General features: G+C 40.1%; 1 protein-coding gene across 3 annotated transcripts in view; it reads right to left on the reverse strand.

The window, feature by feature from the left end:
- Positions 1-18,044, reverse strand: part of kifap3a (kinesin-associated protein 3a) — a 213,617-nt gene that overhangs the window by 24,385 nt on the left and 171,188 nt on the right. Inside the window, exon 20 of one of the 3 annotated variants that reach the window (XM_078218351.1) lies at positions 10,019-10,134. The exons of 1 other annotated variant lie outside the window; for it this stretch is intronic. In XM_078218351.1, the coding sequence (XP_078074477.1) occupies positions 10,095-10,134 (40 nt within the window). In that variant the 3' untranslated portion in view covers positions 10,019-10,094. Of the gene's footprint in view, positions 1-10,018; positions 10,135-14,462; positions 15,062-18,044 lie in introns of those variants that run through there. One more of the 3 variants, XM_078218350.1, reaches the window with a different exon arrangement.

Here is an 18,044-nt window from a genome sequence, read left to right on the forward strand (position 1 = left end):
ACCAAGAAATATTTCACTTTAACCATTGGAACTTTTGTTATGTTCACACTATTCTCTGCTATGTTTCAGTCGCTGCCCCGGGCATAATTAAATTATCAGTGCTGAGCTGCGGGGTGTCTATGGCTTAAAACAGCAGGGGCACTCTATTCCCAAACAGATGGCTGCTCGTTGTAGATCCACGGCTGCCTATAACTCCAACCAACTTGCAAATATAGAGCAGAGGTGTTGTGTCCTGATTGAAGTGAATAACTGCAGATTTTGCAGCAGTAACTTTACTGCAGTTTTGCAACCAGTGATAATTCTCAGCTCTGGGGTCAAAAAAGATGGCCAAATACATTAGGCAGAGTTTCTGCTCTTCATTAAGGACCAACTACTTAATTAGATCCCACAAACAGTAGCTAAACATCTCTTCTCACTCTCACTACTGACTATTTAAACATTTTTTTTGTTTTCAGAGGCTTACTGCTGTCGTGTGCAGAATCCAACTTCTGTTTCTAAATATCTGTTCAATATTATTTTTCTCCTTTAAACCTGTTTTCTCTCCAGCTCTGTTGACTCCTTGCAGGCATATGGATTTTCTTTGGCTAAATGCTCATTCAATAGGTTATCAATGCAAAATGCCTGAAAGCCAGGTCAGGCAGACCATTTGGCCAATAGGGGCAAAAGAACTAACCCTGATCCTGTCTTACCTGATATCCTACCTTCGCACATATGTATTTCTTGCACAAGTCAACGGATAGCAATAAATCAAGATCTTCGCTTCTTTTCTACTACTTGAGATAATTGTACTTTTCTAACTGATGCCCCAGCTAAGACCAGCCAACTCCACAAAAGTCAGATCTTGAATCTTCCTCACTTGTAGAATTCATGCACGCAACAGTCGAGTCACCAGATGTCCTAAACACAAATTGCACCTTGCCATTTCCCCTTATGGATCACATTGACAGGGATTTTAAAAAACAGTATACTGTATATTTTTTAAGCATCCTCCTTGCTGGATTCTTCTAAATATTTGTAACTTTATAGGAAAATCTTAATTCTATGTCCATCCCTCTCATCAGTAATACTTCAATTGAAAATTGTACTGATATTTTAAGGCTTCTAAGGAATAATAAAACCCACAAAACAAAATTAAATTCTGTTTTTACAAATTGTGAATTACAGCTTGTATAAGCTATCTTTCTTTCTTTAAAAAAACTCTTTAAATGAAAAATTACAAGGGAACCCTGTGTTACCATTTAGGTCAGTCTTCAGCCACAATTGGACTAATGACTGCATATAAAATAAGACTTTAAACAAAACTGGGTTTTAGCCATAGTAAGCTAGGTTTTCGTTGCAGGAAGTTTCTGGCCCTTCAGTCATTCACTAAATCATGCCTTTGATCTCTTTCGCCTGTCACTTCTTAGGTTACACAGTCCTTTCAAAATGCAGTAAATATCAAGTGGTTAGCTGGTAATTCTATTCAATTTTTTAAAAATTCCTTTCAAATGATCACATGCTGTTAAGGGCACAACAACTGCCAGCTGTATATTTCCTTTTGAAATGCAACTACAATTCTTAAAGCACTATTTAGTTTAGCTTACAACCTTATTACAGCATTTAGGTCTGCTATAAAATAGCAAAATAATCTGATTTGCAAAGCATGTTTACATCAGTTTATTATCTAGTGATAAATAGTTACAGTACACCAAAAGTAGAACAACTTGGTAGCCAAACAGCACAGCATTGAGCTCCCAACTGGGGGAAAACTATTAATTTAAGAGGAATGTGGTAGCATCATACATAAGGTTTCTCCTGATAAAGTATAGAAAATGGCTCCAATTAATTATTATAATTAGTGGACTCGAATTATTTTTTACAAAAAAAGCTCATCTTCAAGAAATGTCAATGGCAGATGTTTTCAAAGCTATTAATGCTCTATTGATATTTGCTTTGCAAAATGTATGAGAACATTTTCTCTTCTACGCCTCAAAGTGCTTTCATCTTCAACAACATGTTTCCAACACTTTTTAAATTTTTGACCTATTTATTTCAAATTCACATAGGTTGAATGTGCAACTTGGGTATTTTTTTACGAGTCTAATGTTTAGCAACAATTTTTGAACAATGTCAGCTTTACATGCATGAAGATTTCCTCTACACTGTGAGAAACAAAATCATAAAATTGTTTGTAAAGAACAGGATTTTGTTACATTTGGCAGATAAAAAACCTTGTGCCAACTGCTTACAAAGCCATTGAAATCAGCAGAAAGGATATTTATTGGCATAAGGCCATTGAGAGAATATGACAAGGAAAGAAACATTTGAGCCTGCCAACCAAGTCCATTCATTTCACAGATTACACACAAACACAAATTAATCTCCTGATGGAAAACTGTTTGGTCCATCTTCAGCCCCAATGTGCTGCACACAGACAATTCTCCCAGTCCATTTCAATGTTTAATAAAAGCAAATTACTGCGGATGCTGGAATCTGAAACCAAAAGAGAAAACGCTGGAAAATCTCAGCAGGTCTGGCAGCATCTAAGGAGAGAAAAGAACTGATGTTGAGTCCAGATGACCCTTTGTCAAAGCTTTGACAAAGGGTCATCTGGACTCGAAATGTCAGCTCTTTTCCCTCCTTAGAGATGCTGCCAGACCTCCTGAGATTTTCCAGTGTTTTCTCAACGTTTAATGGCTGACTCTTGCCTTTCCCCAAAAGCACAGAAACTATCATGTCAGTGACAAATCTAGTTTCTTAGTCTAAAACTAATCCCTTTCTGAACATATAGCTATTTCAATCGTTTTGGAGGAAGTGAATGGCCCATAACTTCTGCAGAGTAGAAATCTCTATCGGATTGCCACGCTCGGCAGACTTACCCTCGCTATAATTCCACAGTTCCTGTCTCGCCCAACCTTCCACATTCAGGCAGGGTGAGTCAGGAGCTATCAGCGTCAGTGTGGTACAGAGAGATAGGTCACTCCCACTTCTTATGGTAATAGCTGCCATAAAGGGGATGGTCAAAGGGACAAGGGAACAGGTAAGTTTCACTGGCAAGTGTCAGACCAGGAAGGGGCTGGGAGTGTTTAGTTGTGGGTCTCCTACGATGCTGTTCTGTCTGTTTGGGCAGCTATCCTGGAGCTATAAGGGATTTTTTTCCCTTGTAACTCCCTCCCCCAAATGTAATGCTGGGGAACCTGGAAGTAATGGGACCAATATGTTTGACTAAAGATCACCGCTGGGTTTTTACTCCTGATATTTTCCTCTGGTGCTGATACCACTTCAATAGGCAAGCCCCACATTTATGGCTGATTGCATGTCTTCATGTGACTAATAACTAGGTAATTGGGAGTGAGCCTCTAAATGCACAAAAGAATCTCTTATTTTATCTTGGCTGCATCATGCGTAGTCAGGGGAGATTCTTCAACTTTCTTCAATGACTTTGGATAGACTTCCCCAATCCGGATAAGACTAACTCTAAATATTTTACAAAATCTGATGGTGACAAAGGATATTTAAATATGTTCCCACTTCAGTCACAGGATGATTGTAATTGAATTTAATAACATTTTTATTATTTCTTTGGATTCCCAAATCAGACATGATGTCAATAATTTGGTGTTTTGTGCATTAAAACAAAAATGACCAGTTTCACAAGTGAGGCTGATTTTGTTTGTATAGTTCACTTTTGACCAACCTCTGATTCAGTCTTAACACTTTTGCTCCGAGTCTGTTTCAAACATCCACAATTCAAGAATCGTGGAACTTTGAGGCTTGTTCATTATAATGGTATGAGGGAGAAATTGTCCAAGGTGAACTGGGTAAACAAGCTAAGATCCAAGTCAGTAGATGAACAGTGGCAGATATTCAAACGGCTAGTCCAAAATGCTCAATAGGTGTTTATCCCAATCAAAGAGGGATTCCATGAGCAAGTGGCAAAATCCGTGGTTAACACAGGAGGTCAAGGAAAGTGTTGAAAAGCAGGATATACAAAGTGGCAAGGGATAGTGGTAGACCAGGGGCCTAAGAAGTTTTTAGGATGCAGTAGCAAACAAGCTCATAAGAAGGGAGAAAATGGATTTTGAGAGAAAATTGCATGCAGTAAGAGTTTCTATGGATATTTAAATAGGAACTGAACAGCTAAGGTAAATGTGGGACCTCTACTGAATGAGGCTGGTGAATTGAAAGAAAGAAAGAAATGGCAGATATGCTAAATAAATTTTTTTGCATCAGTCTTCAACGTGAAAGACATTGCAAATATCCCCCCATTTTTATATGGGCTGATTTCAAATAACATGGTAGAATTTACAAAAATCCCAATCACAAGGGAGAGAGTATTAGAGAAATTCAAGGGGCTAAAGGCAGACAAACCACCAGGACCCGATGAACTGCATGCTAGGGTTTAACGGAAGTGGCTGCAGAGATAGTGGACTGGTTAAAATTTTTCGTAACTCGCTAAATTCCAGGAGGGTAACAGACGATTGGAAAATAGCCAATGTGACTCTCTTATTCAAAAAGGGAGTAAGGCAGAAGGCAGGGAACTATAGGCCAGTTAGCTTAACATCTATAATTGTCAAGATGCTAGAGTCAATAATCAAAAAAGAAATAGCTAATCATTTAGGAAGGCTAAATATAATTAAGGGTTTTATGGATGGTAAATCATACTTGACAAACTTGCTTGAATTCTTTGAGGATGTAACAGGGACAGTAGATAGAGAACCTGTAGATGTGTATTTGGATTTCCAAAAGGCATTTGACAAGGTTCCGCATGAGAGGCATAAAGTAAAAGCCATGGAATTGGAGGAAATGTGTTACATGGATTGAAAATTGGCTGCCACATAGAAAACAGAGTTAAAATAAATGGGTACTTTTCAGAGTGGAACAATGTAACTAGTGGAATACCGCAGGGATCAATTCTTGGCCCATAATAGTTCACTATTTACATTAATGACCTGGAGGAAGGAACAGAATGTAAGGTTTCCAAATTTGTCAATGATATGAAGATAGGTGGAAGGGCATGTTGTGATGAGGATGTTATGATCCTGCAAAGGGATTTAGATAGATTGGGTGATTACCTGGCAAATGGTGTTTAATGTGGGGAAGTGTGAGGTCATGCACTTTGGTAGGAGCAATCAAAAGGCAGATTACGACCTAAATGGAGAGAGGCTGCAGATGAGTGAAGTGCAGAGGGATGCAAGTGTTCTAGTGCATGAATCACAAAAAGTTAGCAAGCAGGTCCAACAAGTAGTTAAGACAACAAACAACATTTTGGCCTTTATTGCAAAGAGGTTGGAGTTTAAAAATAGGAAGATTTTGTTGCAATTGTACAGGGCGTTGGTGAGGCCTTACCTGAAATACGGCGTACAGTTTTGGTCCCCTTACTCAAAAAGGGATATAGTAACACTGGAGGCAGTCCAAACGAGATTCATCAGGCTAATTCCTAAGATGAGAGGGTTATGCTGTCAAGAGAGACTAACTATTCTGGGTCTGTATTCCTTGGAGTTTAGAAGAGTGAGGAGTGATCTTATTCAAACATACAAGATCCTGAGGGAGCTTGACAGGGTAGATGGTGAGATGTTTTCACTAGTGGGAAAGTCTCAAACAAAGGGACAGAGCTCCAAGATAAAGGGCCAGTCATTTAAAATTGAGGTGTGTAGAAATTTCTCTGGAATTCCCTCGCCCCAAAGGGGTTTTCTTTATTTATTCGTGGGTCATGGCCATCGCTGGCTGGCCAGCATTTATTGTCCATCGCTAGTTGCCCTTGTTTAGAGGGCAGTTGAGAGTCAACCACATTGCTGTGGCTCTGGAGTCACATGTAAGCCAGACCAGGTAAGGATAGCAGATTTCCTTCCCTAAAGGACAATAGTGAACCAGATGGGTTTTTCCGACAATTGATAATGGTTTCATGGTCATCAGTAGATTCTTAATTCCATATATTTTTTACTGAATTCAAATTCCACCAGCTGGCATGGCAGAATTCGAACCTGGGTCCCCAGAACATAAACTGAGTTGCTGGATTAATAGTCTAGCGATAATACAAATATGTAACTAGTAATGTGTCACAAAGATGGCTCGATCATTAGAAGTATTTAAAGTGAAGGTGGATAAATATTTGATATATTGAGGAATAGTGGGCTATGGGGAAATGGCACAGAAAAAGAACTGAGGCTGGCATAGATCAGCCATGATTGTACTGAATGGCGGGGCAGACTTGCAGGGCCTGGTGGTCTACTCTTTCTTCTCATTCTTGTGTTGCGCTAAAAGTACAAACCATACTATTTACACTACACTTTAATGCATTCTCAGGACGTGGGTGAAAATTGTGTTGGGCATTCTTCTCAACTTGCTGCAGTTTGTGGGGTTAAAATTATCCCAAAATAACATTCAAAATTTTTATGATGAAGGAAAGCAATATATGTTCACATAAAGGGAACGTGTGACATGGGACTGATGGCATTCCCATGCACTTGCTGCCCTTGTCCTTCTAGGTGGTGATTCAACTTGCTAGGTACATTTTTGAAATCATATGATATTTGTTTTGGAACACTTTACAGTAAGTGATATCCAATGGATTGTTTTGAGGGGAACTGGGGAAGTTACTTCGTATTAACACTATACCCATGTTTCGATATATCAGAATTGAATTCTCTATTTTCTTTCTCCATCCCAAAAAATCACTCCCCCAAAATATGAAGTAAAAAGGTTGCAACAATTAATCACCGTCAGGTTCAAAATCTCTGACGTGCCAATAAAATCTTGGCAACATTTGGCTTTTCCTAAAATATTAAACTAGCTCATATCCTTTCCTCCCTCTAGAGTGTTTGATAGTCGTTTTCAATTTATGTGCAACTCTCAAACAAAGGAGAAAAGCCAAAAGTTTTAAGAGCTTGTATTCTTTTCATAATGCCTTCCTGGACTATAAATCAAACCAATGAAAAAAAACTGTAAATAATGTACTTGTTAGACTTGGATCATATTAAAAAATTCTATGGCACTCAAATAAATTAAGTTCAAAGTATAAAATTATTTTAATTGTGCACAAAGACGGCATTTAATTGTGCAAAGAATGAGATGAGCATTATTTTAATTTTAACAGGCAAATGTTGTCATTTATGTTGTCATATTATTCGATACCAAAACTCGGGCATTTCAGTCTACTGAAATATAGGAACAGAGTACAACTCCTCTACACATGGGATAGATTCTGGGTTGTATTGGGGTTAAAAAAGTTTAAAACTCTTTCATTTTGTAGGATCTTGTATTTGAATTTCTCCATTATTCTGGTCTGTTCTTGTAATAGTACTGCAAAACTTAGCTAAACCATAGTATTTGCTTTCTTGGTTTACAGTATCAACATTTTTAATTTGACGAAAAATGTTACAAAAATCTTGATAGAATGTTAAGGCAACAGAACCTGATCATGCTTGACGAGTGCAGCCTTCCATTTAGCTGAATATGAATAGCTTTCAGCACATGCCAAGAATACTTCATCATAAGGGTGCTTACCCCAGAAACAACAGGCTCATTTTAATAGAGTTTTAGTGTAACAGTGGTTAACAATCAGCTTCTCAGCAGGAAATGGTACAGTGCTGAGAGCAGTGAGGGGCTCAATGAGAATATTAATTTATAAGGATAGGATTAATGGACTGGCTACGAGTTCAGAGCAGTATTTGCTATGTGGAAACTGGATGGGTGTGATACTTGCTAATTACCTCTTGTATGTTAATTTCGACATTTCTTCTGAATTGAATAGAACAATTTTAATTGAATAGAACTATTAATTTCAGCAAACCAGTTGAAATCGGTGGAGGCGGATTGAAACCAAATAGGTTGTCACAGTGGGGAGGAAGAAGTCCTGTTATCACTATGCCAATGGAAGACAATTTGGGAATATGCTAACTAATCAACAGCTGATCATGGACCCAATAACCAATCCCTATCCAGAAGAGGATTTTGCATGAGTTCTTTCAAAAACAGTATTCTGTGTAAACCCCTGAAAAAGTTCCAAACAGGAGCACTCAAGTAGATACATATCTATGGGTAACACTCCAGAAAGAAGACAGAAGATACAAACTGACAGGCAGTACTTCAAAAAGATGACAGGCGATACATATCATTGGAAGGGCCCCAGTGAACCAAGCAGGAAGATCTCAGTCAAAGATCTCTCCTAAGCAACGTACAGTCATTTCAGATTGGCCACCTGAGGGGATTTAATTTTAAATTGTATAGGCATTGATGGAAAGAGTTCCGGTGAACCAAGCAGGCAGATCTTGGTCAAAAACCACACCTAGATGACCTGACTACCTGAGGGACAATTCAGTGATTGAACTGAAACAGTTTTGCTTGAAATTCTCAATAAGGGTATTGAATTTAGTGTGGGTCCAAACTTAAGAAAAAGGTATAATCACCCACAATATCAGTGCATTTAAATCAAAAGTATTTTCAGAAACCACTGTACCGGTTGATATTAAACATGCGGTCTTAAAAATTCTCATCTTGTAACGTACAGCATGTTCCTATTTTACAACGCCTCAATTTACATTGTTTTGCTTTAATATCCGTCATTTAATGGGACCGGTGTTCTCATTCAGCATCGCAACTTTTAATTTAAAATCATTCTGTGCCACCTGTCTGACTGAGCTGGCCCCTCCTGCCTCTCTCTGCTCTTCTCCTGACCACTCACTCACAATGAAGGTTCACGAGAGGGAAGTGGCGTGCGCAGAGTCGAAGAGCAGGAGGTTTGGTGAGAAGAAGGGTCAGGAATGACAGGGATTGCAAGCTCAGAGTCAACAGCAAGAGGGTTGGTTAGAGTGCAGCAGAGACTGCGAGTATGCAGGGTTGGCAGTGAGAGGGAGCAGGATCAGCAGTAAGCAAGAGTTAATTAGAAAATTACTATATATTTTTAATGTTTTAAAATTTATTTTATTTTAAAAGTTACTTAATTTACCAAGATAGGAATTTAGCAACATAAAGTATTTCAACTCACAGGGTACAACATTTTTTAAAAAAAATTCTGATGAGAAAGGTCTTACGGAGCCTCAACAGTTTTTACATTGGTTTTAATGGGAAAATCTGAATCACTTCCAATCATTTTACTTAAAGCTTCACTTTCAGGAACACAAATACAATTTTGAGAGAGGACTTGTTGAATGTCACAAAATAATGAAGAAATTTAGTTAATATTTTCTGAATACTACTTGTGTGCATTTGTGCTGGCGGTTGCAGCACAAATTTACTACAGGAACAAACTTCAAATCGCTTCACAGCTTTTAGCTTTGTCCAAAGTCTCGACTTTTTAAAAAATACTGAAAAAAGTCACAATTTACTGGGCTTCAAAGTTTGTTTCCAAGAAAACTATCAGCAATAGATATTGTGAAATATGGTTGGAGTTGCGTTTTAATTCAGAACACAAAATATTGAAATCTAAAAAGTTATCGTAAAAGAAAAATAATACTGAAAACTTATTTCAGTGAACAGTACTTACTGAACATCAGGCAAGTTCCTTATTCTTTAACTTAGCATACATGGCCCAGCAATGTAAATTTGCTTGGAGGAAGAGTTGTCACTGGTACTAAGAGAACATTTTCAGGAAATGACAACTCTCAGTGCTGCATACTTACATGACATGAAGCATGATCCAAGATATAATTTTGCTTTGGGAATGTTTTGATTATTATGGTGCAGTAACAGTCATTATTCATGGTTACCACCGACTCCAACATGTACTTTTTCTTATTTAATGCCTTGTTGGCATTGAGGAAGTGTAGCGAGAGCAAAGGAAGCCTGTATTTTGTTTATGTTTTTAAGGAAAAGAATCCATCCAATAGGGTTGTTTTCATTTTCAAGTGTATACATTCTGCACATATTGGCAATACATATTGCCACAAATCCCAAGAACGCACAAAACAAATCTCAAGCAGGTTGGATACTTTAAGGTGTCCTATGAAGCTCGCCTGACCGGTAACATTTTACATTGAATTTGGCTGGGATGAGCATGAGAGGTTTCACGCCAGGTGTGATTCAACTGACCCACGAGGAGCTTTTAACAAAAAGTTTAAGAATTCTTCTGGGTTCTGCCTTCTGGGTTGAATGCTGAAAACCTCTTGTGAAGAAACTCAATAGAGGTTGTAGTCGAATCTGTTTCCCAAAGCACAGCTTCTTAAAGAGAAGAACAGGGAGAGAGAGAGAGAGAGAGAGACTGCTTCTTAACTTGCTGCTAACACTGCTTCCAACTCTTCCCAAAACGAAACTGAAAGCCCAAAGGAAAAAACCCCCATCACCTGACTGCCACATCTTAGCTCCACCCCCCCAATGACATCACTGAAGCTGTAAGCTGCATGATTTAAAAAAATACTTACTTAAAGGTACACTCACATGACAGTAGCATTCTCACCAAAGGTATAGAAGGCTTAACTTGCTTGTTCTAATGCTGCAGGTACAGTAGTACAAAATCGTGAAAAAGGAGCAGCAGGTTCTCCCTGGTCAACATTTCTCCCTCAACTAGTCCTTGCAAAAATGCAAACTAGTCATCCATCTCATTATGTTTGTGGAAATCTGCCATGTTCAAAACTGTTGCCATTTTCCCCTAGTCGTCAGCCACTTCAAAATAATTTACAGAGTATTAAATGTTGAGATGCTTTTGATAAAATCTGAGGTATTTTATAAAGCAAGTCTTTGTTTTAAGTTGTTTTAAATTTTTATTGTCTGAACATATTCTTTGAATTACGTGCGAGATCAAAGATATCAAAGTAAACTTGCCAGGCTTAGCAAATGTAGTAATTTTACTATGGGGTTGCTATGAGCTGCAAGAGATGCATGTATCAGGAGCCAGTGGCACTAGAATTGAACAAAAATAATAAAAACCAGATGTCTCTGTCCTAGAACATAAGATCAACTGGTTGTCCGAGAACCCAACAATTCTAAATCTGGACACTCCTGAAAATGTTTGGAACTATTTTTGCTGAATGCTTTTACAGAACATAAACTGAAATAAACAGCGAGTGATCTATGAAATAATCTCATTCATTTTAGTGAATCAGTGATGAAGTAATTGCTGAATAAATCCTGCCGAACATGTCTCCTGCAATCCTAATCTAATTAGACATTAGTTGGTAAATCTACATGGGGTTCGTCATCTACACTGTTGATGTCCTATGCAGGGGTCCCGAAGTATATTTCCCGAGTAGCAAATAGCTTATTACACAAGGCATTTTGATGGCCAGTACTTGACCTAACATTCACTTCTAAAAGTGACCAGCTGATAGGGAGTAAACTAGGCATTGCGGAGGATTTGGAATGCTACTTAATGATACATCTTTTACTGGTCACTTGCTACTAGAGGTTTGACGAGGACTTTCGAAAAACATATTTCAACAGTCTTCAAACATTTATTCCATAAAGTCTCTGAGAACTTTACATAAAAAGAGAGTGTTGTGCTACTACTCTATCTTATTGGCAGTTACTTATGCCAAGTCACTAGGAGAAAGGATGCATCGTGCTTGGTGCCCCCTTTGGGCTGCAAGAGGAATGGGAGGTGACCTGAGGTCAGATGGAGCTGCACCAGCTGGTGCAGGAGAGAAGAACAGGACTGGAAGGTGGACTCCTTCTCTGTGTCGATGTAAGATATCACATCCCTCTGGACTTCCCTCACCAGGACCTCCAATTCTGTGGCTGAGAACCATGAGCCCTTCCACTCATTTCCTGAGCCATCCTGAAACCTCCTTGTCTGTGTCAGCCAGCCTACTCCACATATAGCATTCCATGAAAATTGCATTGAATTTTAGCATTCATATGCTAAACATACAGGATTTAGCTCCTTCAGGCAAGTCAAATTATAGTAAGGAATTAGCCCCAAAATTGTGTACTGAAACCAGACTTTCAAACAGTCTTGTCTCATTAGTACAGCACCCATTTAGAGCTAGTTTTTATCCTTTCATCAAAATGGCCCCACAGGCTTTGGACAACTATCCCATAAACTCTTTGTTTAGAAATTTTCTTTTACAAGTTAATTCCATGTACTATTGGCTCCCTCTTCTTCTCGCTGTCCCTCAGGAATTCATAGTTCTTGATTCCAACAAGTTTACAGACTAACAGAATTGGTTTGGTGCAGAAGGAGATCATCTTGTCCATCGTGTCTATACCAGCTATCCAAATGAGCATCATGACTTAGTGCCATTCCCCTACCTTTTCCTCACACTCTGAAAATTGTTCCATAATTGTTGCTGGAATTCAGTGCAACTCTCAAGAGGCTCAACACCATCCTGAACAAAGCAGCCCTCCTCATTGGCACTCTGTTCACACATTTATTCCCACCACCACTAATACACAGTGGCAGCAGTGTGTAACATCTACAAGGCGGCACGGTGGTACAATGGTTAGCACTGCTGCCTCACAGCGCCAGGGACCCGGGTTCAATTCCGGCCTTGGTCACTGTCTGTGTGGAATTTGCACATTCTCCATGTCTGCGTGGGTTTCCTCCCACAGTCCAAAGATGTGCGGGTTAGGTTGATTGGTCATGCTAAATTGACCCTCGTGTCAGGGGGATTAGTAGGGTAAATGTGTGAGGTTACGGGAATGGGGCCTGGGTGGGATTGTGGTCGGTGCTGACTCGATGGGCCGAATGGCCTCCTTCTGTACTGCAGGGATTCTATGATAATTGCAGCAACTCGTCAGGCCTCCTTCAACAGCACATCCCAAACCCGCGATTTCTGCCATCTAAAAGGCTATGGGCAGCAGATGCATGGGAACACCACCATCTGCAAGTTCCCCTCAAGCCACATATCATCCTGACTTGGAAGTATCTCGCCATGCCTTTGACTGTCGCTGGGTCAAAATTCTGGAACTTCCTCTCTAATCACACTCGGTGTACTTACTGCATCAGGAGGAACAATAAAATGCTGGCCCTGCCAATGAAACTCACATCCCATGAAAGACTAAATTAAAAAAAGGTCCGTGCCAATGCTTCAGCTAAAATTCTTCCCAACATAGTTGGTGTTAACATTCTTTCAATGCTAGTTACGTGATCAAGGATCACATGAGGCAATTATCACATGAGGCAATTTATGCACCACTCAATTTCCAACCTTCCTCATCTAACCTATCTATTCCCTTCTCCCTTATATTCATGCCTAGCCTCTCCTTAAATACATCTGAACTATTTATTTCAACCATTCATTGCGACAAGAAGTTTGGTCCAATCCATCTCCGTTCTCACCCTTGGAGAAGCCTGAAAATTCACCCCTCCATTACTCCTCCACAAAAGCTAGCAGATCTGCTGATTATTTCCAGCATTTTCTGTTTTATTTCAGATTTCCTGCATTTTTCTTTTGTATCAGCCAATGATTGTCGGACAGACATACATAAAATAGCTATATATAAATAAATGGCAGAAAGCAGCAAAATGTACAAAAATCACGCATTATGAAATATTGGATAATATGATCCATAAGGCTGAAAGACACAGTTATTCTTTCAACATATTGGAATGCTTAGTTATTTATCACTTGTGCCATAAAATCATGTAAATACAATTATAATTACCATATATTTATGGCAAAAGGATTTTTGAAGCATATGTATTCAATACATGTTTCCAATGGTGTGAAACACATTTCCATAAAACTAGCACAACCTAACAATGCTGTGACATCAACTTTAACTTAGCTTACTTTAAAACAGAAGAAAATACTGAACTTCAAACAAACATGATAAAGCTAAGTGTATATAGCACACCAAATATTCAACCGAATTAACGTCAAGTAACCACAGTTGATACTGAGATGGATTCATAATTCTAGTACAAGATGGATTATCATAAAGCTTACAAAATCATTTTTAGCAAATAATAACTTGTATTTATGTAGCACCCTGAATGTAATAAAAGTCCCAAGATGCTTTAGAAGAGCACTATAAAGCAAAATTTGACACATTTAGCACAGATGGCCAAATGTTTGGTCAAAGCAGTATTGTAAAGTAGGAGAGTGAGGTGAAGATGGGGAAACATGTATGGACGGAATTCCAGTGATGAAGTTCTTAGGAGGTGAAGGACGGTCTATTACAGTGAAATGATTAAAATTGGGAGTGTTCAAGAGGACAGAATTAGAGGCGTGCAGATATCTCAAGGGGTGTGAGGCTGCAGATTACAGAAATAAGGAGGGAGAAGGCCATGGAGGGATTTGAAAACAAGGATGACAATTTTAAAGTTAAGGCATTGCTTCACCCAACATAGGGAAGGCAGTGGCGTAGTGGTATTGTCACTGGACCAGTAATCCAGAAACCCAGTGACCTGTGGACCCAGGTTCGAATCTCACCGTGGCAGCCAATGGGATCTGAATCCAATAAAATCTAGAATTAAAAGTCTAATAATGAGCATGAAAGCACTGCTTCCTTTCATAAAAACCCACCTGGTTCATGAATGTCCTTCAGGGAAGGAAATCTGCCATCCTTACCTGGTCTAGCACAGTAAGAAATCTCAACACCAGGTTAAAGTCTAACAAGTTTATTTGGTAGCACAAGTTTTCAGAGCGCTCCCCCTTCATCAGGTGAGTGGAGAATTGGGTTCACAAACAGGGGCACATATAGACACAAACTCAATTACAAGATAATGGTTGGAATGCAAGTTTCAACATGTAATCAAGTCTTTACAGGTGCAGACAATGTGAGTGGAGAGAGGGTGAAGCACAGGTTAAAGAGGTGTGAATTGTCTCAAGCCAGGACAGTTAGTAAGATTTTGCAAGCCCAGGCAAGTCGTGGGGGTTACAGGTAGTGTGACATGAATCCAAGATCCTGGTTGAGGCCATACTCATGTGTGCGGAACTTGGCTATCAGTTTCTGCTCGGCGATTCTGCGTTGCCGTGTGTCTTGAAGGCTCCGAAGATGATGTCATAGTTTTTCCGCTCCGGGGAAGTACAGGACGACGAAGGGTACTTTGTCCGCTGTGTCCCATGTTTGTCTTCTGAGGAGGTTGGTGCGATTTTTCGCTGTGGCGCGTCGGAACTGTCAATCGAGCACCATATCCTGTTCTTATGAGGGTGTCTTTCAGCATCTGTAGGTGTCTGTTGCGTTCCTCCTCATCTGGTCTAGCCTACATGAGATTCCAGATCCATAACGTAACTCTTACTCAGTTGTATCAAAGCTATTACAGAAAATTGGATAAGGAATTAAACCAGACAGACAACCCTGCATCAACCTGGGCATCAGAAACGACAATGGCAAAATCAGCCCAGTTGACTCTGCAAAGTCCTTCTTCCAAACAATTGGGGGCTTGCCCAAAAATTGGGAGAACTGTCTCACAAGCTATAGCCTAACATAGTCGTACTCACAGAATTATACCATACAGACACCACCATCACCAATCCTGGATATGTCCTCCTCACTGACCCAGCAGTGGTGATGACACAGTGGTATGCAATCAGGTGGGAGTTGTCCCGAGTGTCCTCAATATTAACTCCGGACCTCATCAAGTCTGATGGCGTCAGGTGAAACATGGGCAAGGAAACCCCTTGATTACTACATAACTTCCTGGCTTAGCTGATGAATCAGCACTTCCCCATGTTAAACACCTCTTGAAGGAAGCACTGAGAATGTCAAGGATGCAGAATGTATGCAGGGTAGGGGACTCCAATGTCCGTCACCAAGAGTGGTTCGGTAGCACCACTACAGATTGAAATGGCTGAGGAGTACCTGCTAGACTGAGTCTGCGGCAGGTGGTGAAGCAACCAACATATTTGACTTCATCCTCACCAACCGCAGATGATTCTGTCCCTGACAGTATTGATAGGAGTGACCACCTCACAGTCCTGTGGAGACAAAGTCCTGTCATCACATTGAGGATACCCTCGATCATGTTGTGTGGCACTACCACCGTGCTAAATGGGGTAGATTTCTAAAAGATCTAACAACTCAAGACTGGGCAACCATGAGGTGCTGTGGTGCATCAGCACAAGCACCATCTGTAAACTTATAGCCCAGCACATCGCCCACTCTATCATTACCATCAAGCCAGGGATCAACCCTGGCTCAATGAAGAGTGCAGGAGAGCATGCTAAGAGCAGCACCAGGCATACCTAAAAATGAGGTGTCAGCCTGGTGAAGCTACAACACAGGGCTACTTGCATGCCAAACGGCATGAACAGCAATTGATAGGCACAGCTAAGCAATCCCACAACCAACGGATCTAAGCTCTGCAGTCCTGCCACATCCATGAATGTGGTGCACAATTATACAACTCATTGGAGGAGGAGGCTCCATAAATATCCCCATCCTCAATGATGGAGAAGCCCAAAACATCAATGCATAAGATAAGGCTGAAGTATTTGCAACGGTCTTCAGCCAGAAGTGCCGAGTGGATGTTCTATCTCAGCCTCCTTCTGAGATCCCCACCATCACAGATGCCAGTTTTCGGCCAATTTGATTCAATCCATGTGACATCAAGAAATGACTGAAGGCGCTAGACACTGCGAAGACAATGGACCCAGACAATCTTCCAGAAATAGTGCTGAAGACTTGTGCTCCAAAACATGCCATCCTGTGCCAAGCTGTTCCAGTACAGTTACAACACTGGCATCTACCTGGCATGTGAAAAATGGCCGAGGTATGTCCTGTAGTCAACAGGCAGGACAAATCCAACCAGCCAATTACTGCCCATCAGTTAACCTCCAAATGATCAGTAAAATGATGGAAGGGGTCATCACCAGTGCTATCAAGTGACATTTGCTTAGGATTACCCTGGTCACTGTTGTACAGTTTGGGTTCCGCTAGGATCACTCAGCTCCTGATCTCATTACAGCCTTCGTTCAAACATGGATAAAAGAAACGAATTCGAGAGGTGAGGTGAGAGTGACAGCCCTTGACATCAAGGCAGTATTGGGCAAAATGCGGCATCAAGGAACCCTAGTAAAACTTCCATCAATTGGAATCAGGGGAAAGCTCTCTGCTGGTTGGAGTCAAACCTAGCACAAAGGAGCATGGTTATGGTTGTGGTTGTTGACGGTCAGTCTCATTTTCAGGACATCACTGCATGGGTTCCTCAGGGTAGTGTCTCAGGCTTAATCATCTACAGCTTCTTTATCAATGACCTTCCTTCCATCATGATGGATCAGGGTGATCAACCAGCATTGTTGGTGACCCAAAGTAAAATGGAAGAATCCAATAGAAAAAGGGAGTCAAGGGTTATTGGGAATAGGCAGGAATGTGGAGTTTGAAGACACGATCAGATCAGCCATGATCTTATTGAATGATGAGTCTGGCTCAAAGGGCTGAATGGCCTACTACTGGTTCTATTTCTTATGTTGTATTATGTTGTTATTGCTTACTCTGCTTTTGCTTTCCCCATATGGCCGTTTAACAAGATATAGTGAAGCACTTGGGAAAAATATAAAATATATTTTTAAAAAGTATGACCCTTAATATTTGGACCTATTAACATTGCATGAACAAGTACAAATAAAAGGTGAAGTCGCCATAGTGCCAGATGACTATAGGCTGTGAGTGATGATGATTTAACCTGAGAATCACTCAAGAGGTGGGGGGAGGGGGCAAGTTGAGAAGGCGGGGCCTTCATGAATAGCCTCAGCCGGTACAGTAATTGAACCCGTGCTGTTGGCTTTGCTCTGCATCACTAACCAGCCATCCAGCCAACTGAACTAAACCGACCCCCACAAGTACAAATAAGGAGTGAGTGACTGAATAAATTATATGAATTTCTAGAATGACAAATGTCAAGCTTGCCTTATCATGCCAGTTCCTTATTTCTCGATTTCCACAACTGATTTACGCTACAATGGTAATTTCAGTTTGAATAAAATGACCATGCCCATAGAGACCTTTCAATAAGCACAATAATTATATTTAATGCCGTAAAGATTCCTGTGCTGCCCAATCTCATAACTAAAGGCAATACATTACATTTCTTTGTAGTAGCCAGAATCTGAATAATGTTTCTAAATAGATTAAATAAAGAGCAATTAATTATGCTACTTATAAAAATGCCAGTCTGATAACAGAAATTAGACATTATTTACTTTGCTCTGCACATTTGGCAGTTAAAATTGGCTAAAGAACTCAAA

The sequence above is a fragment of the Mustelus asterias genome, chromosome 8, assembly GCF_964213995.1.
Source record: "Mustelus asterias chromosome 8, sMusAst1.hap1.1, whole genome shotgun sequence".
In the NCBI taxonomy this organism is placed as follows: domain Eukaryota; kingdom Metazoa; phylum Chordata; class Chondrichthyes; order Carcharhiniformes; family Triakidae; genus Mustelus; species Mustelus asterias.